Source organism: Eumetopias jubatus, unplaced genomic scaffold (genome assembly GCF_037043125.1).
Source record: "Eumetopias jubatus isolate StellerSeaLion01/CBP00866 unplaced genomic scaffold, mEumJub1_p1.0 scaffold_9, whole genome shotgun sequence".
In the NCBI taxonomy this organism is placed as follows: Eukaryota; Metazoa; Chordata; class Mammalia; order Carnivora; family Otariidae; genus Eumetopias; species Eumetopias jubatus.
Genome location: NW_028274815.1, coordinates 27300955 through 27327577, shown reverse-complemented (window position 1 = coordinate 27327577; position 26623 = coordinate 27300955). Strand labels below are relative to the sequence as shown.

Sequence of the window (26623 nt, the reverse complement as noted above, 5' to 3'; positions counted from 1 at the left end):
GATGTCTAAACGCTATGCTCTCATACAACTCTATGCAGTAAGGACGGTTAGGGACCGTGGAGGAACTCACCCACTCGGAAGTTCGTGGCCGTCAGGGTGTCAGCAGCATGACCATTCTCACTAATGAGAGTGGTGGTGTTCCCCTTCTCACAGCTGTTCTGACAGCTGCCCTTGGTGCAGGTCACTTTACAGATGCTCGGAGTAAAGACCACCTTGATGCGGCCAGTGTGGTTACTCACTAGGAGCGGAGGCAAGGAGAAAAAGAACAACAAACACATCAGCTTAGTATCCATGAACGTGCCTTGGAAGGTTTTTTTAAAAAAAAGGAAAAAAAAGAAAGGAGAGGAGAGGGGGGACGAGAGAGCCCACAACCCGACAGGTTTAAGGAAAGAGGGAAGCCTTTAGTGCGCGCTGCTCTGTATCCAGTGGTGTCTCTGAAACAGGAGTAGGAAGCTTAGCAAACAGAACTCTGGGATGCACTCCAAAACCACATTTGAAGTCGAGTCACTGGAGTGGGATTACTAACCACAATGCTGCACTTTATTCACGGGCAGACAAAGAGCACTACGGAGGGCACGACATGAAAGAGCCAACCCTGACAGGCAGATGTAATGCAAAGAGGTTGGCCATGCACCTCGTGGTGAATAAACTCCTGTGTCCTCAACTTGCATACTTTCCCGGTTTCTCCACTTATTAAGTCACTATTTGCAGTCCGACCCCTGGAAATGTTTTAGGCATGCGGCATGTCTGAAAACATCTGTCTCAAATCTCCTGGCACTCTCAGCTGAAGTGATCAAATCCTGTGATGCAGCTGTGGGAGCCCAGTTCTTTTTCACAACTCTGGGGCATTATTTCTCCACATTAATTTATACAACCTGTATTTTGTTTTACTGTAAACAGGGTCCGTCTAAGAAAACGGGAGGCCAGGTCACGAGGCTCAAGGGCTGCCTCTGTTCAAGGACCATCCTGGAGTCCTCGCTGCGCCTCTTCATAGGCCACCTCAGGCAGGTTATTTCCTGCATTCGCGTGGCCCTCTCCTTAAAACCAAATGCTATAACCTGACTGCACAGCAGAGGCAGCAGAGGATCACAAAATGGGCACAGATCTCACAGTCAGACTCTGGCTTATAAACCTGGCTCAACCGAGGTGTGACTTTGCACATGTCATTTCACCTTTTCTACAAAACATGAGAGAATTGCAGCTGATGTTTTCGAGCTAGTTCTAACTTTCAATGTCTCTATCAGGGGTCAGCAAACTGCAGCCCAGGGATCAAATCTGGCCCTCTGCCTGCTTTTATAAATAAAGTTTTATTGGAAAACAGCCACACTTCCTCCTTTACATATTCACTATGGCTGCTTTTGTGCTGCAATAGCGGAGCTGCACAGAGGATGTCTGAGCTCACCCAGAACTGCCATTCATGGCCAAGTCCCAATCTAGACTCTATGACAAAGTGCAATACAGAAACTCTAGTCTGACTTCTACGTCTATGATATGTCCCCAACCAGCTTGTTCCTCTTTCCAGGAGCCTAGGCAGAAAGCAAAGACAGTAGCAGCAACTGGAGAGACAGATGGTTCATCTCTGAGACTAAGGATGGCAGGAAGTAGTACCCTTCCTATTACCACTGTGTTACTTTAGAAGCCAAGGAGAGACTAGCTCTGGGTCAGCCTTTCTGTGGCCATCCCCTGACTACCAGAAGCAATTCTGCCCCTTTATACTGCCTCGGTCTGACCAAGATTATATTTTCAGGAAATCATCCAAGAGGCCTCTATAGGCCCTCAACAAAATAACTGTGGTCAGATCTGAGCTTGGAAACAAAAAACCTTAACAACAACAACAACAACAACAACAACAACAACATTAGAATTTCAAAGCTGGAACTGGGGTCTCAAAGGTCCTCTGACACAACATTATTTAAACATCTCTAGTGACAGGTTGTTCATTATCCACTAAGATAGCACATTCTAGTTATAAGCCATTCCTAGCAAGTGCTCTTCCTCCTTGAGCTCAAGTGTGGCAGTTGCACCCATTAATCCTGACTCTGCTCCCCATGGTTTCACAATCTAACAATGCCTCTTCCACATGATTGCCCTTCAACTCCTCAAAGAGAACTACCAAATAAGCAAAGAAAACTCAAGTTAGCAGGAACTTGAAGAGATCAGCTTGGGTTGGCCCTCTCACTTAACACAAGAAAACAGTTCTTCCAGAAGAGAAATAGCCTCTGTTCTTTTCAAATGTTTTTCCAAGATGATTTCCCATTCTTATTCAGTGGTTCTAACACAAGAGATCAGGACACATAGCGTGAAGTGGGGAGATATCCTAGGGGTCAACCGGATCTTCCAGCACCTTGCAAAATGGCATCTAGAAACTTTTTCTACAATGGGCCAAATAATAAATATTTTAAGGCTATAGACCTGATGGACTCTGTTGGCAACTACTTAACTCTGTTGTGGTAGCAGGAAAGCAGACTGTCAAAAACAGTATGTAAATGAATGGTTGTGGCTGTGTTCCAATAAAACTTTATTTATTTATTTATTTTTAAGATTTTATTTACTTATTCGAGAGAGAGAATGAGAGATAGAGAGCATGAGAGGGAAGAGGGTCAGAGGGAGAAGCAGACTCCCTGCTGAGCAGAGCGCCTGATGCAGGACTTGATCCCGGGACTCCAGGATCATGACCTGAGCCGAAGGCAGTCACTTAACCAACTGAGCCACCCAGGTGCCCTAAAACTTTATTTAAAGAAACAGTTTGCCAACCACTACTTTGAATGCTTATACATCTAAAATTTTTGAGTGTACCCAGAAATTTAAAAAACTACAACAGGATGTTAATTCCACAATCAGGCAAAATTCATATAGTTCAACTTCTTTTTCTTTTACAGTAGTACACACGCTCACACACAAACCAGCTCACATTCAAAATTGTCAGACTATGCTTACAAATATCTTGAGAATACTTTGTGTATCTAAGTGTGTGGAGCCTATTTAAAAAAAGAGAGATACAACATCATCCCACTTCAAAAGAATATAAACTTCTATTTTTTCTGGCTCTTGGTAAAATAATGAAATTAGAAATGGTGTGCCAACTATTTTGTCTTCTCTGGCATTAACTCATGGCACCAGCAGCTGCCATGCAGATGCTCAGACTGTCACCTAAATTATGCTCACTTAGGCGAAGAGAGACATCCAAAGAAAGCAAGCACTTAATCATTATTCGCATTTCACCTCTCAGCTACAGTAGTCACTTTATAGGCATTCGAGATTCTCCAGGCCTATTGTTTTTAAAAACTTATTCTATTTCTTAGCCAAAAAAATTTTTTTTGGCCTGGAATCATTTGTATTTTCAAAAGGCGGAGACAGTTTCATATGACTTAATTCTGATTTTTATGATGTTCACATCTTCTTGGAAGAAGACACACTTATTTCATATTTCCCTTTGTGTTTTACTAACATTCTGCTATAAAGTAGTCTAATTCTAAAGCAGACACATAATCTCAGCGGGTCCTCTTGTCTTCACAAAGCATTGACTTCTTCATTACAATTAGCTTTTTTTTTCCACATCAATCTCCCAATCAGTATTGAAAAACTCCCAACTTCTTTTGACACTAGGTGGTCATTTGTAGCTCTCACAGGATCACTGTAAATATTAAATGGGTTAGAAAATACACTCTCCCATCCCCTTGTAAAAATCATTTCTATGTATCTACTAGGGTATCATGTAGAGTTTAACCTTCAAGGTACCCAAGAGTAATATAAAGTGCTCCGAGTTTCAAATTCCTCACATGTGACGAGCTCAAGACGCCACTCATCTGTTAAGAGTTTGGTGGGAATTCACCAACAGTGGCAGTGAACTTTCCTCCAGAGACTCCTTGGTCTGTAAGAGGCATCTTCCTCAAATGCTTTGAGTGAACTAATACTCAAGAACCCCACATGCCTGCATACAGGAGGTACCTAATAAATGTAGAATACATGAAGTGACCCCAAGGAAGACAGTCGAACCCCATGGAGATCATGAAGTCACAGGATGCTGGAGACCATTCTGCTCTAAGGCCTTCCTTCACTGGTGAGGAGACTGAAGCCCATGGCAAAATCAGCAGTCAAAGACCATCCCTGGAGTGCTAATAGCTGATTAAGAATTACAAATCTGGGGGGAAGCGCCTGGGTGGCTCAGTCGGTTAAGCCTCTACCATTGGCTCAGGTCATGATCTCAGGGTCCTGGGATCGAGCCCCGTGTTGGACTCCCTGCTCAGTGGGGAATCTGCTTCTCCCTCTCCCTCTGCCCCCATCTTGTGCTCTCTCTCACTCACTTTCTCTCTCAAAGAAATAAATAAAATCTTAAAAAAAGAAAAAAAAAAAGAAGTACAAATCTGGAAAGCAAAAGTCAGGTCAGTCAGGAGTTAACAGGAAAACTGCTGGCAGAGCCTTCATGCTTGGTCCCTCTGACGAAAAAAATGTAATTTTTAGATCCCTGTGGGTAAATCAGCCCTAGAAATCTGAAGCAAGTGCTTTCAAACCTTGCATTTTCGAGGCCTTGGCTAGTGTGCTCACTTCGGCAGCACATATACTAGAGGCCTTGGCTAGTGTGCTCACTTCGGCAGCACATATACTAGAGGCCTTGGCTAGAAACATAGATTGCCTGGAGCCATGTAGCACCTCCAGCAGGCCCCCCAGTCAGTCCGTCAGTCAAGACACTCAAGAGTCAACATCCTGTCTGCAGGGTCTGCCAGACCCTGTGCGAATTTCAACCTCCAAGAAGAGGCACTGGCACATGCTTTAAAACAAACCACAGACATTCAGAGCGTATGGTGAATGGGATGGAAGTGAAGCCGATATCCTCCCAATAGGAAAAGTTTTCACTTCAGCTTCCCAATCATTAACAACGGAGAAAAACCCAAAAATGTGAAAATGGTTCTTGACAAATAGACTTCAGTCTAGAGAAGAGCCCAGCTACCATCTTTCAGTCATTAGCCCAGGATGGGACCAAAAGTGAAGGCAGCCAAAGAAATAAATAGCACAAGTTCAAGACCCACATCAGATGTCGTGCACAAATACAGTCTCCTCCACATTTATCCAGAAGGCTGTGATAGCACATCAGCATTCATCCAACTTAAACAAGAGTGACCAACTAGCACAGACAATATCCTTGGTGAAGGAGAAGCACCTCCTCTGTGGTTAAAAGCCATCACCCTACCCATTAACTGAGGCTGCTTAAAAGAGACTTCGAAGCTCATTCAATACACAGGTCACATGTGAGAAACGGGGCAAATAGCTCATTCTCCTGCTGCAGTCCACTGCTTGCCCAAAGGCCAAGAATTCTTTGAAGGACAAATCAGAAAAGTATTAAATAATGCTTCGAATAACAGGAGTTCATTGTTCTGCTCTCCAGGCTTGCTTAACTCCTCGTGGACTATTAATATAATTCCCACAGAATACCGTGTTCCTCGAGAAACGTGCCGTGCAAACAAACTAGTATGAGATCTATTACTTCACCGCGTGGCTCCAGTCCTGGAACAGATTTCTAGTTGTCATGTGAGCACCTCCTCAGATAAGACTCTAGGAGTTACATTCCAGGACCATCTCTTGAGGTTTTTTTCCCAGATAGATGTAACAAAATGAAGAAGTAGAGGAAGAACTACATGCTACACAGTTGATACACATTAAAGGAAAGACCATGTGAGTTTCCTCTCCCATTCAATTCTCCAATAATATCCACTCAAGGCAACTATGTCACTTATCTCTCTCACAGGTATATACAAGATTTCCTTTCCTTTTTATACATTTAAGGAGATAAACTCTTCTTTGCCTTTCTATGGGTCCATTAAATCATTTAATGTAAGAGTCAGTTTCTGGATACATTCTGAGTTCCTTACAGAATTGCCTACCACTCATCAAAAACCAGGTATCAACTATACACTATGTGTGAATACAATCCCCAAAATATCCACTTGGGTAGACATGTAGCAGCAACCTAGTCACACACTCTCTTGTATGACCTCACTCCCTGATTCACTAAGAAAATAAAAGCTCTAAAGACCCAGGCCTACCAACTTACCTGGATCCACAGCTGTCCTGCCTTCCCTCTGACCAAGGATGGGGTTCTAGCTAAAGCCAAGCCCAGCACCCCCCCCCCACTTCCCCTGGCTAAAGTAATGGATCCCTTCCTCTCTTACAGACTCAAAGACTTGCTCTCTTCTCATCTGTGTTCGCATGCAAACATGTTGCACTCTTGCCCAAATATCAAGAATACCATTCCTTATTGTCTCAATTCCTCTCTACTGCAGGTAATGCTCTATTTCTCTGCAGAGAACTCCTCAAAAGAGCTGCTCTACTAGCTGTCTCCACTACCTCCCCAACCATTCTTTCTAGAAACTGCTGCAGTTAAGCTGCTGCTGTCCATACTTCACCAAAACTGCCCTTATGAAGGTCACCAGAGTCTACACATTTGACAAAATTCAATGGCAAATTCTCTGGGTCTTTCTTTCTCAAACATTCAGCCTCTCTGACACACAAGGAAACTGCTTCATGATACACTTTCTCCACTGGGCTCCTAGGTCACTCTACTCTTTCATGGTTCTCTCCTACCTTGCGGGCCTCTGCTCTTCATGACCCTAACCAGGGGAGGGCCCCAGAGCCTAAGAGACACCTCAAACAAAATGTATTCAGAATTAAGCTTTGATTCCTTCCTGTACCCACACACAAATTTGCTCCTCTTCAAGTGTTCCCCCATTTCAGAAAATGACAAGCCTATTCTTGACTGGGGTGGGGGGGTTGTCCATCTGAGACTCAATAAAATAGCAAATCCTGTTAGCTCTCTTTCCAGAGGTAACAATTTCTCACTACTTCCGTGACAAACACTCTGGTACAATCCATCATCATCTTCGGTCTGGTTTATTTCAACAGGCTCCTAAACCAGACTCCCTGCTTTCACCTTTGCCCTCCTGCAATTTATTCTCCTCACAGCGCTCAGGGTATCTTTTCTAATTTATGTCCGTGAGATCACAGCATTCCTTTCAGTGGCTTCCCCTCTCAATCAGAACACAAGCCAAAGGTCTCACAATGGCCAAAGGGGGCGTCCACGGCTGCAACCTCTGACCTCATCTCCCACAACCCTCCTCAACCCATTCACTCTGGCTTCCTTGCTAAACTGGGCATGCTTCTGTCCCAGGCCCTTGCACCTCCACCTAGAATACTCTTCCTCTTCTATATGCAGCTTCCTCCCCCACTTCCTTCAAGATTTCTCCAGAATGTCAGATCATCAGGAGGCCTTTCCTAACAACCTGACATAAAACTGCCAACAGCCCCACACATTACCTATCCCCCATACCTTGCCCTACATTTCCTATTTATTGTACACATACTTTATATATTTGTGTTTGATTATCATCCTGAGAACACAAACTCCATGATAGCAGGAATATATCTGGTCACTATTATATGCCCAACATGTTTTTCATAGTAAGTGCTCAAGAACAGTAACTGAATGAACAAACTAAACTGAAAGAAATTAAATAAATAATATTTAACTGTGGGTTAATTGCCAGTAGTGTTAAAATAGTATAGAATACTCCTATTAAACGTTTAGCCCTAAAACATACTTGCCATATGCTGTATTTGTCAAAGAGAAATGTTTTAGCCATAAAAGTTTCAAATCAAGCGAAAACACAGTTGTTATTCAGGAAACCCTGCAATCATTACAAAACACAGTTTTCCCAAAATCATTAAAACATTACCCAAAAATGGCCAATGACATAAAAAAGTGAAAATTTTCATTTAAACATGCCAATGAGAGAATAACTGAATAAACAGGAAATAGAAATTTCTCAAACACTTTTTCAAAAGAAAAACAATTATTTGCTCCCAAAGTTTCACAACATATTATGCAGAAATCAAACTGACACATGATAGAAACCTCCTTTAATTTTGTAAATAAGAGTTACAGTGATGTGTAAGGAGTTTTTAAACTCATTTTTATTCACTAAGTATCCATCTCCTTTGTCAGGCAAAGAACTAGGAAACTGAAAACACTACTACCGCGATTCTGTGAGTCAGATATGAATTGCCACTGGGCCATAAAACCCACCCAATAACCCAACCATGTTGGGGGATGCCCATGAGAACAAGCCCCATGTCAGGGCTCAGCACCGAGTCTGCTTGAGAAGCTCTTCCTCTCCCTCCCTGTCAGTCCCTCCCCTGCTCACGCACCTGCGCACACACACTCTCTCACAAACAAACAAACAAACAAACAAACAAACAAAATCTTATGAAATACATGTTGGTTCCCAGCTCAGAGAGACTGGCCAAGAGACTAGCCAGAGATTCACCAACAAAGACAATAGATTTTTGTCCCAAATTTCTACAGATTTCAGGAGTCAGGTCTAATATCCTATTTCATTCAGTCTTTGTTTTACCTTGACTCAAGACATAAAATCTCAGATTGTCACCTATCCCCCGTCACATTTTCTCAGTCTTCAATCTTGCCCTGCCAACTGGACTCCATGCAACACACCCTGAGACCATGGGCTTTGTTTTCATCCTTCCTTTTTCCTCCTTGGGGTTTCTACTCTTTAAATACCAACGATTAAGTTCTTTTCTCTAAAAATATTTTTTAAAAGATTCTATTTTTATCTCTGGAACAAAATCAAGTATGTTTGAAGGTGTAATATATTTTACAGTCAGGAGACTAACTTTTCCCCAACAAGTTGCTCATCTAGCAGGATCTGGCCCAGTGTTTGGGGAAAGAAATACAGTCAGTACAAAAAGTGGAAAACCAGCAAAACAACCGATGGCTTTTTGACATTTTCATATTCTGACCTTTTTTTGTAAAATAATTTCTTTAACATTCCCTGAGGGGATTCAACCGTCTAGGCATATCTCAGCTAATGCATAAAGAACACCCAGGGAAGTTCAGGACAGGCTCTGGACTGCAGTCCAGGGAAAGAGGTGACCACACTCTAAGGCACCTCAGTCCTGGCATCCTGAACTGTACCAGGCTGTTTCATAGGGGTTCCTTTGACATGACTTTAAAAACTCTCCTGTCTAAAATATATCTGGAAATCTCTGCTCCTAATCTTGAATACCAGGGAACCTACCATTGCCCATCTATCCAGAAGGGATGGTGGCATTTGAAATGCTGTGGCCATTCCCCAGGATTCCTGGGTGGCTCAGTTGGTTCAGTGTCCAACTCTTGGTTTCAGCTCAGGTCATGATCTCATGCGTCATGAGATTGAGCCCCACATTGGGCTCCACACTCAGCAGGGAGATTGAAGATTCTCTCCCTCTGCCCCTCTCTCCACACACACTCTTACACTCTCTCTCTCAAATAAGTAAATTTTAAAGAAAAAAAGAGAGAGAGAAACACATCCCCAAGGAGACAGGATTTAACATCAAAATTTCATAACATAAAAGGAGCAAAGAAGAAGGGGGGGGGACTCACTGTACCCATGTTCTCAATTCTGAATTGAGAATGTAATCCACCACCTGGATCTAGAATCCGGACAATTATGGGAACCACACTTGGGGAGGTTTGAGTGAGTTTGTCCAGGGAGTTGTTTTGTTTTGTTTTTTTGGCATCAACTTTCAAGATGCTACTCCGTCTCCCAAGGGAGAAATACCATTTAAAAGATGCATTTTTTCATGTGAAAATCTCTACCTCCCTTAAAAAACCCACACTAGACTTTGCAGCAGCACAGCTAGAGATCTCACACACAGCCATGGGAGGACAGTCTTCCTACAGCTGAGAAGTGAGGACTTCACTGATGTCCCTGAACCCAGAGAACAAGGTGTGGAGCAGTGAACACTTACATGTCTTCTAGCTCTAGTCCTCATACATTCTGGCTAGCTTGCACAGTCTTCTTACAGAAAGCATGGGTTAGATACGCGTCACATGATTTGAATTTTCTGTGCCTTAATTTTGGAACAGAATTAGGTTTTACTTATCCCCACATTTGTTGTTTTTCCAAAGAGAAGTAAATGGAGGCATTTGTTATCAGTCTATCACTCATCATTTCCATAAATAACATCTGTTTGTTTGTATGTGGGGAAGCAAGCCTGACTCAAAAGACAGATTATCTACTGGGCTGTTTGTTTACCAAAGAACAAGTTTCATGACTTATCACAGGCTTGATTAAGTGGGGGCCACTTCTCCTGCAGGTCCCAGATTGTATCTACCATATGCTTTGAGAATTAGGATTCCATATAATTTACGTACCAGTTATAACAAATATTTTTGACAAACATTTCTGACAACATCAAACTCCTTAAAAGAAAGTTGAGATCCTTTCCCATCTAGACCAAATCTAGCCTCACATCCTGCAGCATTCCACAGAGAGCCTGGGCACTAGCCGAACCAAACTGCCCCACGGTCCTCACTCACATGGCCTACTTACTTCACATGTAGTTTTCTCCCCCTGGAAAACCTTTCCTCCTTTTTCTCCACCCCTCATCCTCTTGAACCAACCCACTTAACCTCTCCCTACACAGTTTTCAGCAACCTAGGCATGCCAGATTAGACAGTGCATCTCTAAATTTTCCCCTAGCTTTTAGCACGTAAGTCTATTTACATATTATTTTCCTACTTTACCAATCTTCCTTTGGCCTCAAGCAAGCCCAAAAAAACCAGTCTGTATTCTTATCCTCCTGCTCTATTTGTAACAAATGTCCCACCTGGTGGTTTTCCTTCTTTGGGAGCAAGAAAAGATAACATGGTGGGAGCGGAGTGCCATGGGAAAGAATGCAGGGGTAGGAAAGGAAGAGAAGTGAATCAAAGGTAGTATGAACTCAGGCGAGGAATACACAGGCATTCCACTGTCTACTGCAAAGGGCAAAGCAGCAACTTTTACTCAAACTAATAACCGGAAGGCACAAAACTTGAAAGGAGTTGAAAGCGATCAGGGTTCCATTGCCTTCGTACGGGGGCATGGAAACTTCCCTCCTACACTACAGGCAGACACAAAGAAGAAAATGATCTATCACACTTTACAAGATTTAAATTCCGCCTGAAAGAAGAAAAAACTCAAAAGATAGGGCAGAGACTCTGGAGACCCAAAACTTCCGGTGTCCTGTTGGGAATGAGCTGGCCTGACCAGAAGCAGATACTTCCTGTGCCTCTCAGGAATTCCAATTCAGTCACAGAGGCAATAAAAATCCAGAGCAAAAAAATACTATAATATGAATGCATTTTATTTTAAGAAGCCTTAAGAAAGGTGAAGGTATGAACATTTTTGTAACCGCCAAAACAACTCAAGTTTGGTGGACTCAGTTGAAAGAAAAAAATCTGTTGGAGCAATTGGTTATATAGAATAAAACTGGCATTTTTAACTCTCTGAATTGAGAATTATAGCATCAGAGGTATCTAAGCTTGCAGAATACAGATTCTGTCATTCACTTTTTGTTCCCTTCCCCCACAGCACAAACTTCTCTCTGGCTGTTTTTAAATGACTCCATCAAATGGCCCCAACTACTCTCTCCAAGGGATTACTGCCAAATTCAAGAGAACTCAGCATTAGAAAAGATTTCAGCCTAAATATCCTTTTTCTCAAAGTCATATTCTATCTAGCTTTTATTTATCATGTGATAAATAAAATTGAAAAATGATTAGTCGCCAATAAAAAAAATGAATTACTGATGTGTAATCACACACTGTAAATTTTCCAGCTTTCAGTTAATTCTTTTTGGGTTACTCATTCTCAACTTCCTCTCTCATCAAGATAGTGCCTCTCCTGTTGAACACTGTGATGGTTTTAAAATCCATCCACAAATTCTTTTGAAATCTAATTCTAAATCTAAATACGAGCTGGTCTTAGCAACTCATGTCTTAAGAACAGAATAAACAGAAGTGATGGTTTCAGCTTCAGAGACTAGATCACAAAAGGCAGTTTCTGTCTTGGGCTCTCTCTCTCCAATCACTCATTCTAGAGGGGGGAAGCCAGCTCCATGTCATGAGAATACTTAAGGGGCCCATAGAGTGGCCCACATGGCAGAGAACCAAAGTCTCCTGCCAAATGCCATGTGAATGAGCCACCCTGAGAGTGAATCTTCCAGCCCCAGGCAAGCCTTCAGATGTCTGCAGCCCCTGCTGATACCCTGACAGCAACTTCATGACAGAATCGGAGCCAAAACCAATCAGCTAAGGTATTTCTGAATTTCTGAGGCACAGAAAGTCTAAGATAATGTTTGTTGCTTTAAACCACTAAGGTTTGGGTTAATTTGTTACACGTTAAAGTATAAACACACAGACGCACACTTCACTGCTTTTCTTCTTCCCTAGATTCTGAGGACACAGAAGCTGAATTTATGGACCTTTCTACATGTACACAGCACTGTCTGCATAACTGATGGGCTCATGAAACATGTACTGAGTCCCTAACTAAGCTATGGAGCTCACATGCACACCACAGTCATTTAAATAATACTCACCCCTTCGCAGACTAGGAAACTACAGAGATGTTCATCAGAAACCTGACCAAGGTCATTTTGTTAGGAAATGGTAGAGCTGGGATTTCAGCACAAGCCTTCACTCTTTCCTCACTACCCAATGCCTCTCCTACACTTCCAATGAGCATTTACCATAAAAACTACAGGATAACCAGCACCTGGGAAGGCTGGAGCAAGGGAGGGAAACAAACAGATTGAGCACATAATATGTGTTTGGCAGTATGTTACGTTTCATATCCCTCACCTCATTTCATTCTTACGACAGACCTATGGGAATAAGTGCTAAGATGTGTATTTGACAGAGAAACCAATATTCAGAGGTTCGATGGAACAGAAGACAGTGAAGCAAGTCACAGGCTCCACCCTGCAGGATCTTGCAAACTAGAGTGGGGACAAAGAGACACACAGAATAATGCTACCTGACCCATCTGCCTAGTGAGACCGTGGCAGGGGCCACATGAAATAATCTGTATGGATGTGATTCATAACCTGTTAAACACTATGCAAACCCAAGAGGCTATCATTACACGTGGTCAGCTCTTGGTGGAGCAACTGTGAGGGAAAGCTCAAACTAGTGGTGACATTTACCCCATGATATATCATACAGCAAAACCCACAAGAGCTTCTAAATATGGAAAATTTCATCTCAAGATGTTTGTTTTATCATAATTATTATTTAAGACTCTAGAATAAAGTTCCACTGTGGACTTTGATTGCTGCATAATTTCCAGATAAGATCTGATTGCTTGACTTGGTTTGAAAGGTATCAAAATGGATTTCAATGAATAACAGACACCCATTGATTAGAATAGCTTATTTTGCCTAATTTGAATAATTAAGTTAAACAATTCTTACCAGAAACTCTAAGTTTAGGTCATTTTTAAGTGATACTGTCATTAAAGCCCTACATATAATAATAAAGCTGACAGACTTTTTTTTTAATGTCATCAAATTTGGCTTTGCATTCACTTAAAAATAACACATAAAGAGCTAGAGTCGCACTCTTTTTTTTCCATCGTTACTACTGAAGTATTCTTGAAACACAGTGTTACATTCACTTCAGGTGTAGGACAGAGATCCAACCACTAGAGACATTATGCTGTGCTCATCACAAGTGTAGCTACCATCTGGCACCGTTATCAGGTAAAGCGAAACTCTTCCCAATGAGTAAGATTGCTTTTGGCAATTTTTAACTCATCATAGTTTTGTCTCCTAATAAACTTACATGAATATACATGTAGGGTAAATTTTAAACAGTCAATGTACTAATATTATAATGTAACACATTGACTTAATGCACGTCAGGCTCTTAGTACAGTGGCTGACATATACTAAGCCAAATAGATGAGGAAAAAGAGGAAGATGGAATCTGCATAGTGCCACTGGTGGGAACAAATGAGCTTATGTCCAAATTTCCTAATTACCTGATGTTCAGAGACAAGAATATAATTTCCAATACCTTCAGCAGGTTTTTAAATATATATATTATATGTTCTTGAGGTATATTAAGGTGTGTTTTGGAAACTGGGATCTCTGACAAGAAACATTATGAATCACTTTCTCCACTAAGAGTCTTTTTAAAACTTAAAAAAAAAAAAAGAGGTATCTAATTTTGCTCTATTTCCATGTTCAAGACATGGCAGAACATGCCTGACAGGTATTTGCACACACACCCCACTGTGGATGCCTGAAAACCCATACCAGAAAAAGATGACTAGGAGGCATGACGGGATTTCGGGGTCTTATTGGAAAGGTTCCTGTCTATACTCACTAATGAACTGAAGTTGGACATTCTCCATTCCATGTGAGCAAGAATTCGAGAGCTGAAAACATTTCTATTAAAAATCCAAATGGGTACTGAGATATAAATTTGGTAAAACCACAGGCCCTATGAAACCCCAGGCCAGGCAGAACAATTCTGAGTGCTCAGTGGTCTTGGAGAACATATGTAGCTGACCCCACTCACCTGTCTGTGCATCTCCCAATACCCCAAGCTTTCGCAGGAATAAGAGAATATAGACGGACTAAGGGAGTGAAGAAGAGTAAAGCAGCTGGGTTATCCTTCTCTGAAAGACAGTCTTTGGTGCTCTGAGACATCAAGACATGCAGCTATCAAAGGGAAGGGTTCAAACAGAATGTGTGCTAGCTGGGGTCTCTACCTACAATACAATGGGGGGGGGGGGCGTGTGTTGCACACACTCTCAAGTGATGGGATTGTGCAATAAAGCTGTGCTCAGCAACACAGGAGATGCAAGTCTCAAGACAACCCAGAACAGCCTGCCACATAGGCCAGACCTAATGGAGACTAGAATATACTTCAGTAAGTGGGAATACATTAAGAATTCATAGTACTTTCAGCAACCCATTATATGTTGCCCTATATCCAGAAAATGCTTTTCAGAAAATGCCGTTAGACTTCATTCTCGGACCCAACATTAACATGACACAAAGCTTCTCCCGGCTGTTTATGCTTCTACTTTGTATTCTACTTCTGTTCCAGTCGCTTACTGTTCACCTCTAACTTACAAATTCCTTGAAAAATTCTGGTCAATCTTACTTCATCAGTGTCATCCCTCTTAGGGAATGCTCTTCTGTCGGGCCACCTTACAGCAGCTGGCTAACTCAGGTTGGTTTTCTTGGGTCAAGTGCCTACCCATCTTCTAGTCCACTGTGGCAAGAGGGTGAGGTCACCCAGAGTAGCATTTTTACCTGTATGTATCCTAGCTGATTAAAACAGTATCATCTGCTCTGAGACTAACAACTGTCCAGATTGTCTTAAAAAGTCCCTCTTCTGCCCTGCTAAGGTAATCTAAGAAAAACAGAAGTCAAAGGAACTGGCATGTCAGCAGACCAGATCCATAGGGTTTTCACGGTACAAGGAAGAGTGGAACCCTACAACTCCAAGCTCTGAGATGGTACACTGTCATTCCACCCACACTCCATTACTAAGAGCAAGTCACAGAGCCAAGTTCCAAGTCAATGGGGTAGCAAAGTCCTCTATGCCCACAAGGAAGCCATGGTGAGGAGGAGGAGGGAAGAAAGAATTACATGTAAATAAGATCTACATTTTTATTATTTATTCTGGGATGAAAAAAATGTCATGGAGAAAAGTTAAACAGGACAGGAAAATAGTAACAAAATATACGTGCCTCCCTCTCTCCCTGTAAAAACAAACTAAAGCACACTTAAATCGTGCTTTGTTTTTAAATATCTAGAGTTACAAACACAAAGAAAAAGACCTTTGGACCAGATAGCATCTACCTAACTGAATCACCAAAGGTGGCAAAATATTTCTGAATGACGAATAAAGGGGAAAAAAACATCAAAAGATTTTGTTTGGGGAGTGTTATTCGGGAGCCCTCCAAAGCCAAGCAGAGCCTCCTTCAGCGGCTCTTCGGGGCACGGACACTGAACACGTGGGAGGAAGAGCTCCGCTTTCTGCGGCGCCGGAGGCAGGCAGTGGCCAGCATGAGATGCACCTGTAGCCGGTAAGTGGGTTTCATTAAAACAAACAGCACAGGGGCACCTGGGTGACTCAGTCGTTAAGCGTCTGCCTTCGGCTCAGGTCATGATCCCAGAGTCCTGGAATCGAGCCCCGCCTTGGGCGCCCTGCTCCGCGGGAAGCCTGCTTCTCCCTCTCTCACTCCCCCTGCTTGTGTTCCCTCTCTCACTGTGTGTCTCTCTGCCAAATAAATAAAATCTTTTAAAAAATTGAAAACAAAAACACAAACACAGCACAGCTGCCTGGTGCGTGAGGCTCCAGGCATCGTTAGCAGTGAGCCCTCGATCCCACGCAAGCAGCCCAGGGGCCATCTACCATAGGGAACCCCACGAGCACCGCCCTCCCACCTGCTGTCCAGATTCTTTGCTTCCCCAAAGCTTTCTATGTCTGTTCCTAGGATATAGGGGTTTTGAAATAACTATGAGGTTTTTCACAAGAGCAACCACGGCCTGTTTAAAGTTTTCATTTAGTTAAAAAGCTGGGACCTTGGAAGCGCAAATGGGGGAAGCGCTGTTAGGGCTACGCGATTTTTTTTTTTTTTAACGGATACTTGTGAGATGGATAATGTAGGTGGCTGCAAAGAAATAACTCTTTAAATAACACATATTTATATATGTGATTGAACATGTATGTGTATATATGCATATACATACGGCATACATACACATTTTGTGGTTTACTGCTTTCCTGTCAGAAGAAGTACTCAAATATAATCATATTGCAATTACCTCTTAGGGAAGAAAGGTTTCCCTCCCATTCACAGCCGTGTGTGAACTTGTACTTCCTCTGTACGGGAACACAGAAGTTGGGCAACTGGGTTTCAGTAAAGATACATTTCAATTTAAAAGGGGCTAATACTAAGTAAATATCAAAAAATCATGCAGAACTAAAACGGTAGAAAATTACAACACAAACTCTTTAAAGGTCATAAAATGTAAGGGAGGTAAGGAGGTCTTTACCTCAAAGTGGGGAAGACAGACTCAACACAAGGCAGTAATTTCAATGCTAAGAGGACCCCTCTTTTAAGGGGACTAACCTGAGTAAATACCAATTCTACTTCAATTCCCTTTGGAATATCTCCTTAGCAATATTTTTGTACAATCTCATTTCTGTTGAATCAAAACCATCAATTCAACTTTAACAATGATTATTTCCTAGAAACTATTTTCTTATTCAGAAATAAAATCAAAGTAAAGCCCTCCGTTTCTGGCAGAGAAATCCAAAGTCTGAGTAGGAACATCTCTTCAAACACAGATTTTTCTCCTCCTAAAACACTATTTTGTACTTTCCAGGCAACCTGTAAATTCATTCGTGGTATCTTCCCCCACCATTATCACAGTTTGATCACAGACTATTCTGGAACCATACAGGATCTATTCCTCAATATCTTGAACTTGGTCTCAACACCCAGAAATATCCTTGGATTACTTTGTTTATTTATTATGAAATCTGGGACGCTTGGGATTGAAACCTCCTTCTCTGGCACGAAAGGCTGCCCATTGGAGAATTTAGATTACATAACCCTTCACTCTAGGTTTTCCTCCACTGTTGTTTTTAATATTGCTGGATAAGCTTCCTGGAAGTGTTTATAATCAGTCTATGTCTACCATTTCCCAGTGATCTTCCACTGTGTGTAAGCGATCAAGAGGCAAAGAGAACGTTCATGTTCACCTACCTTCCTAGACTGGGATGTGATCAGACAACTCCTGGATAAAACATACCACCTGCGCTCACCACCCCCAACTGAGGCACAGTGGCCATGGTAAGACTGCACATATAACCCTCTCTACAGCGAGTAATACCCTGCTCTTCAATGGAATATAGATTCTTGAGGGCGTTGGCTCAGCAAAACCCTGGTCCTTCACCCACATTCACTGGAATGTTTTCTCGAGCATCAGTTTGTACCAAGGAATGCTGCGGCTTTGCCATCTAGGCATTTAAGCCAACAAGAACTTTGCCAGAAATTACTGAAGAATAGGTGATACTCTTTTAGCCATCTATAGTGCTAACATCCACACTGACATACAGCTGGAAACTGGCTCAAGGTTCCTTATTCCCACACACAGAGTGGTGTAGGTGACCAAACAGACCAATCAGGAATTTGATTTCATAAGGCAAAAAGCATGGAGTTTTACCACAATTCCTTCTTTAAAGCAGTCTTTTTTTTCCCCCACCTAGTATTTTAAATGCTAAATTGTTTCTTTGTTAGTTTTCATCAGCTTCTTGGAGGATCGAGCTCCTGGCTGGTCCCACTTCCACTTTGTACCCACTGGTTTGTTGTGGGGCCAATCCCAAAGACATTCATTTGCACCTGACCCAACCAAAGGTGGTCTCCACACAGGGAAGGCTGTCAAGGCTGCAGAACGTGCGCCTACGGAATTCTTCTTCCCCTCAAGTGCACTCTCAGTCCATGGGCAGAGCTTGGCCCCAGTGGGGCTCCCATCAATCAGTAATTGTCGGTGAGGGCAACGCAGACACCTGGAGTTGCCAGCACAAGCAATTTCTCCCTCTGCTCTTTCTTTTCTCCCTTCACACTCATATCCTAAAATGAGGCTTGGGTGGTTCTCAGGACCAGATTCTTCTTTACCTGCATTTTCAAACTGCTCCTCCCCTGACAACCTCCCGATAACAATTCATCCCATGCAGAGCAATCTGGCTCTGATTTCCTCATCTCTGCTGATTGCATATACATTTGTGTTTATCCAATAGCTGGTCCAGGGTTTCTCTCCTCTTTTGTGAAGGGCCAACAGATGGAGGATGAATTTGGTCTTTCTCCCCCACATCACCTTCTATCCCATGGTGGGTGCTCTGAGCTATACCGCAGACTCTCTCTGTGATGACTCAGACTGGCACTGGGCATCCAGAGCCTTTTAGTAGTGTTCTTGTCTACCTCCTTGAAGTGGCCGGGGTAAGCAGAACAATCCCGGCCAAACACTGCCTGCCTCCTAACCTTCGGATTTGTTTTGCCAAAGAAAAAACATTGTCATCTCTGAGTTTTTGCAGAAGCACTGCATTCCCACAGTGAAAACAACCAGGAAGTGCATGGTTTTATGGGTAACGTTACTCTTTGCTGTACCAGTCTGCAACCATACACAATCCTCACTCCAAACATAGGGACTTACTTTTTCAAGGGGGAGACATAACCATCAAACCCTGAGATGCTTCCATGCCTTGTTAGGCTTCTTGATGTCACTGGGAACAAAGCCTGGGGGCTCATGCTAGCACATCCAACCACAGTGCCACTAGAAGTACAAAGAGGAGGTCTCGTGGCCAAAGGGTCCATGCTCTTCACCGCCTGGGACTGTGGGCTACAGTCAGGCCAGAGCTGGGATGCGGGGGCTCAGGTAGCAAGGCTGCTGGTGTGAGAACAATGGCATCTTTGCCTCCCCCTCTCAGGCCTGACACCTGGCTGCCTGCTCTATCTTTAAATGGGGGGTGGGCAGGAATTCCAGGTAGCCTGTGACCGACTGCTGGGCGGTTGCTGAGCTGCCTGCTCTGTTGCAAGGACTGACAGAAGTCAACAGAGACCACAGGATCCAGGGCTAAGGTGGTCCCGGTGCAAACACGATTATATTTTCTTCTCTCCAGAGGGGCCCAGTGGGGGCTGCGTACCTTCTTCCTGCACCATGGTGGCTGCTTAGTCAAGCAGCAAGGCTTTGCCTAACACTGAAAGTAGTGAGCTTGTCCGAACTTCGGTAACGTGTGTCTGAAAGGCCAGCAATCCATCTCTCTGCCATATTTCAGCACATCAGAGGAAAAACTGCCAATTCTTTTAAGAGTCTGATTTGTATCGGCTTTTAAAACTTTAAAAAGGTAGCATGTAAAAGAGGACATGTGTCTTTCCTGAAATTTAAAATTTAAATGAAAAACTGAAATGAAATTAAATTTAAAATTTAAATGAAATTAAAGTAAATTTAAGTGAAAGTAAACTAAAATTTTAGATGACTTTAAAACATAAATAACCTCTTTAAAAGCAAAGTCCATCTTGACAGGAAAACAACTGGAATTGGCAATGGAAAATCTGATTTAGAGAAGTTTTAATTTCTAAGTACTTCCAAATATTAAAATATAATAGAAAAAGAGACTAAGCAGCTGTATATTTAAGTCAGAGACTGCCCAGTCTTTTAGCTCTTAGGACTCTTTGCATAACCTGCAAACCATTTCAGTTGCATGAATATTTCTGCTCATCCTAAAGATCTCCTTTTTAAGTCAGTCTACCACCTTTCTTAGGAAGCTCTCCAGTACTTATAGCCCTGAAGATAAAAACGTCCTTCCACCACAGATTATAACATAAATATTCTCCGCTTTTAACATCATCGAGCATCCCACAGTGTTTTTACTACAACAGCAGATAGTCTGGTGTGAATACTCATTAATTACATTCAAGGTCTTTTTCTAGTGAGTTGTGCCAAACTAATCTCTTTTTGCATGAGTTATTTGGGTTTGTTCCTGGGCATATGTTATACTAATAGTCTCGAATGTTTTTTATAAGATGATTTTTCAAATGTTATCAAGTCACTTTAACTTTTCTTCCGCTGGGTTATAAATACTAAAATAAACACAATAGAATTTGGTTTACATACTCAATTTTTTCCTAGAAGTTACCAAGGAAGATACTGGATAAAGGAGACCCCTCAGCCCATACCATACTTAGAGAGAGCCCAAGGAGCTCCATTCCTGGAGGTCATGCTAAGTCTTTTGTAACTACCTATATGGCGCAAAAAAAAAAAAAAAAATTGTAAGTACTTTAATTTTTTTAACAGGGCTCTTAATATATTCACAGGTCCACAGGTCATACAACCACCATGACTAATCCCACAATACTTATCAACCCAAAAGAAACTCCTTATTCATAAACAATCACTCCCCATTCCCCCTTCTCCTCAACCCCTAGCAATCACTAATCTACTTTCTGTCTGTATGGATTTGCCTATTCTGGACATTTCGTATAACGGAATTATATGTGATCTGAATCCTTTCGTGTCTGGATTCCTTCACTCCACATGTTTTCAAGGTTCATTCATGCTGTGGCATGTATTAGTATTCCATTCCTTTTTTATGGCTGAACAACCCCCTTGTCAGATACACCATATTTTGTTTATATATTCATCAGATGAGAGACACTTTGGTTGTTCTCACTTTTTGGTTGTTATGAATAATGCTGCTATGAACATTTGTATACGAGTTTTTGTATGAACATATGTTTTCAATTCTCTTGGATATATACCTAGAAGTGGAAACGCTGGGTCATATAACAACTATGTTTAACTTTTGGAGGACTTCAGGTGATAGTTTAATGTGATTCAGTCTAGCCAGATGGCAGTTACTGGTTCATCCAATAAAAATGTTATTTCTGTCAATATTAAAAGGCTTTCCTTAAACAACCGGGAGTAACATCCATTATTTTCCCAATTGCTGTCGCTCTAACAGTAAAGGAAACTAGATGTATCGGACTAGAGTGGCCTTCTAGTAGTTCATATTTTTCTGGCTGCCTTCAAACTAGTGAAGATTTATCTGAACATGATGGTGAGGAGGGTGGGTTGCCAGGGACAGTGACAATGAAGGACAGCTGGTTATAGACAGGGCCTCTTGGACAGCTTTTAATTCAATGGCTATGATCTAGGTACCTACAGGTCTAAACTCTAGATGTTTTTCATATACTGAGAGACTAAGGCACTAGATCAGCACCTGGCTAACTTGACCACCCATGAGACTAATCTAGCCAGCCACTCAATTTTTTTTTTTTTTTACAACCTGCCAGCTAAGAATGATTTTCACATCTTTAAATTGTCACATTTTCAACAGTTATGTAAGAACCTATATGTAACATCCTCACAATTCCAAGCCTGCAGTATTTACTATCAGATCCTTTAAGAGAAAGTTTACAGACCCCTGCTGTAGCTGATAGTCATGCAAATTAAATTCTCTTAAGACCAATGAATAAAGCACCACTATGCTAGAGACAGCCAGTAAGCAGCAAACACCCAACACAGGATGTTAAGCAACCTGGGAAGTGACTCAGAAGGATGGTAAAGCACAGAACCAAGATAGGAAAAAAGCAGTATGTGCACAGTGGTAAGGGATGACGCGTCAGGTCATCAAAACTCTGGGAAATCCTAATAAAATGTTCATTCTTTGCAGCAGAGAACACCTCCCTAGCAACATGATAGTTTGTTTCTCCCTATCTACTTTGCTTTATCTAGAGAGTGCTAGACATAACATATTAACACACTTTGCTTTACTGAACCCATCCTACCCTGCCCCCACCACTGTCATTCTTTTTCCTGCTTCTTCTGGCCATTTCTCTCTAGACCTACCGGGCATCAATGGCAAATCCTTATTCACTGGGCTTGTAGGGCTATGGCTCCCCTATTATAAGGTGATTAATTTACATGATGCTTAGAGCTCTAAGTAAGCATCATGGATGCTGTTTGCATGATATTATTATACCTACATTCATTACAGTAAACCACCTTTTTTATCCCAATTCAACAGGGAAAACAACACTTGTCTTTTGCTAACCTCAATGTTTTCTCTAGTCACCAAAGCTTCCCAAAAGTTACGGCAGTGGACTGTTATGACACTGGTCGCTAAGTCTCTTTCCAAGACATATTATCCCCACCTGCTGGTAATATCTTCTGTTTTTCTCATGAGTCAGAATTATCTACTCCTAAAATTGGACCTTAAAAGTCTTCAGCAAAATGAGAGGTTCATCTGTTTACATTTGATCTCTTCTATAAAGATAAAATTAAAGACACTAAAAGTTCCTGCTTTTCCTCAGACTTCCTTACTAACTTTCTCTTCCTTTCTGTTACATGTAAGGTGTCCTTGGGGGCTCCTTTCATCTAATGTGAGGCTGATGTGGGGAGACATTACTTTTAGGTTCTTAGTATTACTCGTTCCTCCTTCCTAGTTTTAATCTTTCTATTGTTGTTCTTACTCAACTGTGCTATTTCCATATTCTCATGGTCCTCCAAATTACCTCTTTTCAAAACTTTCCCATTAGCCTTCCAGCTCTCAACAGAGTTTCGGGCTCAGCAAAAAATAGCCACATTGCCTTTCCTGGCCTTTCTATATGCCTATTTCAGTTAGTTCCTGGGCCTTTTTTTTTTTTCTTTTGAACAGCAATTAACTCCTGGGGGCTTTGAGCAGAGAACCCCATCACTGTGACTATGTCTTAGTGTGAATTACTATACTAGCTCCCAGCTATGGAAAAACTACATTTAAACAGAAACGTTGGGAAATTTATGGACAATACAAATAAACCTCTCTCCCTGTTTTTCTAAAATATAATTTCATCTTCTAGAAGACACTTCAACAAAGGTCTGAGAGTTTAAAATACACACACATCGTGGGACCAGTCATTCCAATAACGAATCATCGACAAACCCAAACCAGTCCCGGCTCTAGTCTCAATACCAGTGATTCTCAGACCACCTTTTCCTGACACTTCCATAGAGTTCAAAATTCTCTTCCTTACCAGTAAGGTTATAAGCTTCCAAAAACTTTCCTCCCATCACATTCTAATTCTGGAAAGATTCTACGAAATCCCTGATCTATATAAAAACCCAAAGAAATAATAAGTATACCTCTTTGGGGTTATTTTTTAAATTAAGATTAGAAAAATATTATATACTCAGGGATATTCACAAAGAACAGGTTATGAAGCACTTACACCAAAGGGTCTTTAAAAACAAGATGGACACCTCTATTGTTATGCAAATAACTTGAAAGTATCTTGCCAAAAAGACAAGGAGATAATCTATAGGATTTCTCCATTCTTCCCTCTTGAAAATCCCCAGAGCTTGCTGTCCTCATGGGCCCTGTGAATCTCATCACCCTATTGCTCTGGGGAATCCAGCCTCAGGTCACGGAGCAGAATTTTCTCAAAAGATGAAAAATGCAAGGTGCAAACCTTACACGAGATACTCTTTTTCTTAAGTCACCAATTCTAAGGGAAGAGTCAATCACTCTAGAATGATGACCAACGCAGGGAGGTGGGGATGGGCCCAGGGAATGAAACCCATACAGATACAGACTTCTGAAGGGCCCAACAGTCGTAAAAACTCTGTCTCAGCTCTTTGCACTGTTTTTGGTGGTGAAAGACACTCCTTTTCAACCGAACAACTGGCATTCTCCTCTATTACTTGTGGCTCAGGCAATAAGTCAGTGTGAGACGGAGCAGGAAGCTGCTGGAAGGAGGGCGTGTGTCTAGCTCTCGGCTCTGAATGGTCTGCGCCTCACTCCAGAACGTTTCCTCCAGATGCTGCAAGCAGACACTCCGTAATACCTAAACCACAAATCATCACATTCCCCACCCTTTGAGCCCGGGCTTGTCCTTGAGCTTCCCACATAGTGAGATAGTAACCAAGCTGGCCTCGGATACAATCACTCTTTACAAATTCAGACGAAAACCTGACACACCATCTGCTCCGTAGACTAGAAAGTGGACCTCATATCATAAAAATATCCGCTGGAGGTGAACCTCAGAGAGTAATGCAGGGCATTTCAGACATTTCACAGGGCATGAATCCTGGCTAGCTTACTAAAGAAAATATTTTATCAATGTAAACAGGTCGGGCATACAACTGTATCTAAAAGGAGAACAAGTATGTCTCAGAAATGGAGTCATCTTGCAGAAACAGAATTACAGGCAGGTCACTGCAGATTCTCTGCCAACATCCAAGGAAACTGCCTTTCCTCAAAATAAAGAAAATGGGCCGCTGTCTATTGTTTGGGGAACCAGGGTGGGTTTGTTGTGTTTGGGTTGTTTTTTTTTTTTTTACGACTCTTAAGTTTTATCCACTGTGACATATTAAAGCCATCTAAACCAAAGTATTTCCAAACTATGATACTGTAACTTAGAAAAATCATTGACCAGACTATACTCACACTGAAAAGGTGCCGTGACTTGACCCTGCCCGTATCTCGAAGGGAACGAACCTTCAGTGGACTGCTCTCCCGAAATCACCTTCTGCGCTGCAAAGTACTTGGGCTTGAGCACATATTCCTGGGTCTGGCCGTGATGAATCATCACATTCTGTGAGGAAAGGGGTGTCACTCTGGGAAGAACAAAGCCAGGATAGGGAAATTAATTATGGATTTTTAAGGCTAAGATGGGAAAAATAAGAAATTAAACTCAAAAGGAAAGAGATTTCACACAAGGCTCAATTTTTCCTTCAAATACTATAGCTGACCATTTATAACACAAGGAACTAACCGCTTACACATAGAAACCTTAACACAGGGCACCTGGGTGGCTCAGCTGGTTAAGCATCCAACTCTTGGTTTTGGCTCAGGTCATGATCTGGGGGTTGTGAGACTAATCCCTGTATCGGGCTCCACACTCAGCAGAGTCTGTCTCCCTCTCCCCCTCCCCCTAGCTCGTGCACTCTCTCTCTCTCTCAATAATCTAGAAAAAGAGAGAGAGAGAGAGAGAAAGAGAGAAAGAAAGAAAGAGAGAATCCTTTTTTAAAAGGGACTCTGCCTCTCTAGTCAAGAAGCATAGGCTAAAGAGGCCACCACAGGTGGATTCTATCACAGGATTCAGAGCAAAGTTACCACAGCCTGTATGCAGAACACAGGACATTTATATGTAAGAAAGACAATGACCTATACATGAGTAGGTACATATATTTAAAAAGTGCATTTGAAATACACTGATAAGTAGGCAGTATTAGAAATGCAAAGAGGGGAAAGGAAGAAGGAAAAACAGAAAGAGGGCTATGCAAGAAATCACGCGCTTGATCAGTTATGCAAAACTAACTCTCAACAGTCAGAGCCTGAAGAGTAAAGCGTGGGACCTTCCTAATGATAGAAGATGGGCAAGCTCTCAGCCTCACCTTCCTAACCTGTACCACAGAACCTCCGTCACACAGGGCAAAGAAAAAATGCTCATAAAAAATCTGAACACACAAAAACTGGAAAAAAAAAGAATTTCTTAAATTATCTTTTGAAATATAATTATGATAAGGAAGAAACATTCAACTTTTTCTAGTTAACATTTAAATATTTTATGCTGTATCTCATAATAACTAAAACCGTACTATTCTGGTTAAATGTTTTACAATGACTAGTTCCTAAAAATAATAACAATGGTAAGAATGACTAATCACAATCTCATTTCTTCAATACCACGAATCAAGAACTCTGGGGACTCCTAAACACAATGACTGTGTATTCACCCTCTGGCCCAACCATTTTCTGACAGTTCTCTTTTGTTACATGTAATGGAAACTGTTTTTTTAAATAATTTTTTAATTTTAATTCCAGTATATTTAACATACAGTGTTATATTAGTTCTGGGTATTTTATCCAAACAATACAAAAACACTAATTCAAAGGGATACATGCACCCCAATGTTTATAGCCGCATTATCTACAATAGCCAAGATATGGAAGCAGCCCAAGGGTCCATCGATAGATGAATGGACAAAGAAGATGTGGTAATATATACACAATGGAATACTATTCAGCACGTAAAATTTAAAATAATAAACCTTTGCCCAGATTTAGTAATTCCCTGGGGAACAGAACTAAAATCATTAGCTAAGCAAGACTAATAAATAATCAAACAATATAAAGAAGATACACCAATTCCAAAAAATGCTTAATTGCTACCAAAACTGCTGAGACAGAGCATTTTAGCAGCAAACTGAGCCTATGAAAGGTGACCTCTCCAGTAGTAACCTT

The 26623-nt window shown here is 41.7% G+C and overlaps 1 protein-coding gene across 4 annotated transcripts in view; it reads right to left on the bottom strand.

Moving 5' to 3' along the window:
- LTBP1 (latent transforming growth factor beta binding protein 1) overlaps window positions 1-26623 on the bottom strand; it is a 387949-nt gene that overhangs the window by 228176 nt on the left and 133150 nt on the right. For 2 of the 4 annotated variants that reach the window (XM_028117233.2, XM_028117231.2), the window contains exons 4-5: window positions 24824-24993; window positions 71-238 (exon numbers count right to left, since the gene is read on the bottom strand). In XM_028117233.2, the coding sequence (XP_027973034.2) occupies window positions 71-238; window positions 24824-24993 (338 nt within the window). Of the gene's footprint in view, window positions 1-70; window positions 294-24823; window positions 24994-26623 lie in introns of those variants that run through there. The other 2 variants (XM_028117230.2, XM_028117232.2) reach the window with 1 other exon arrangement.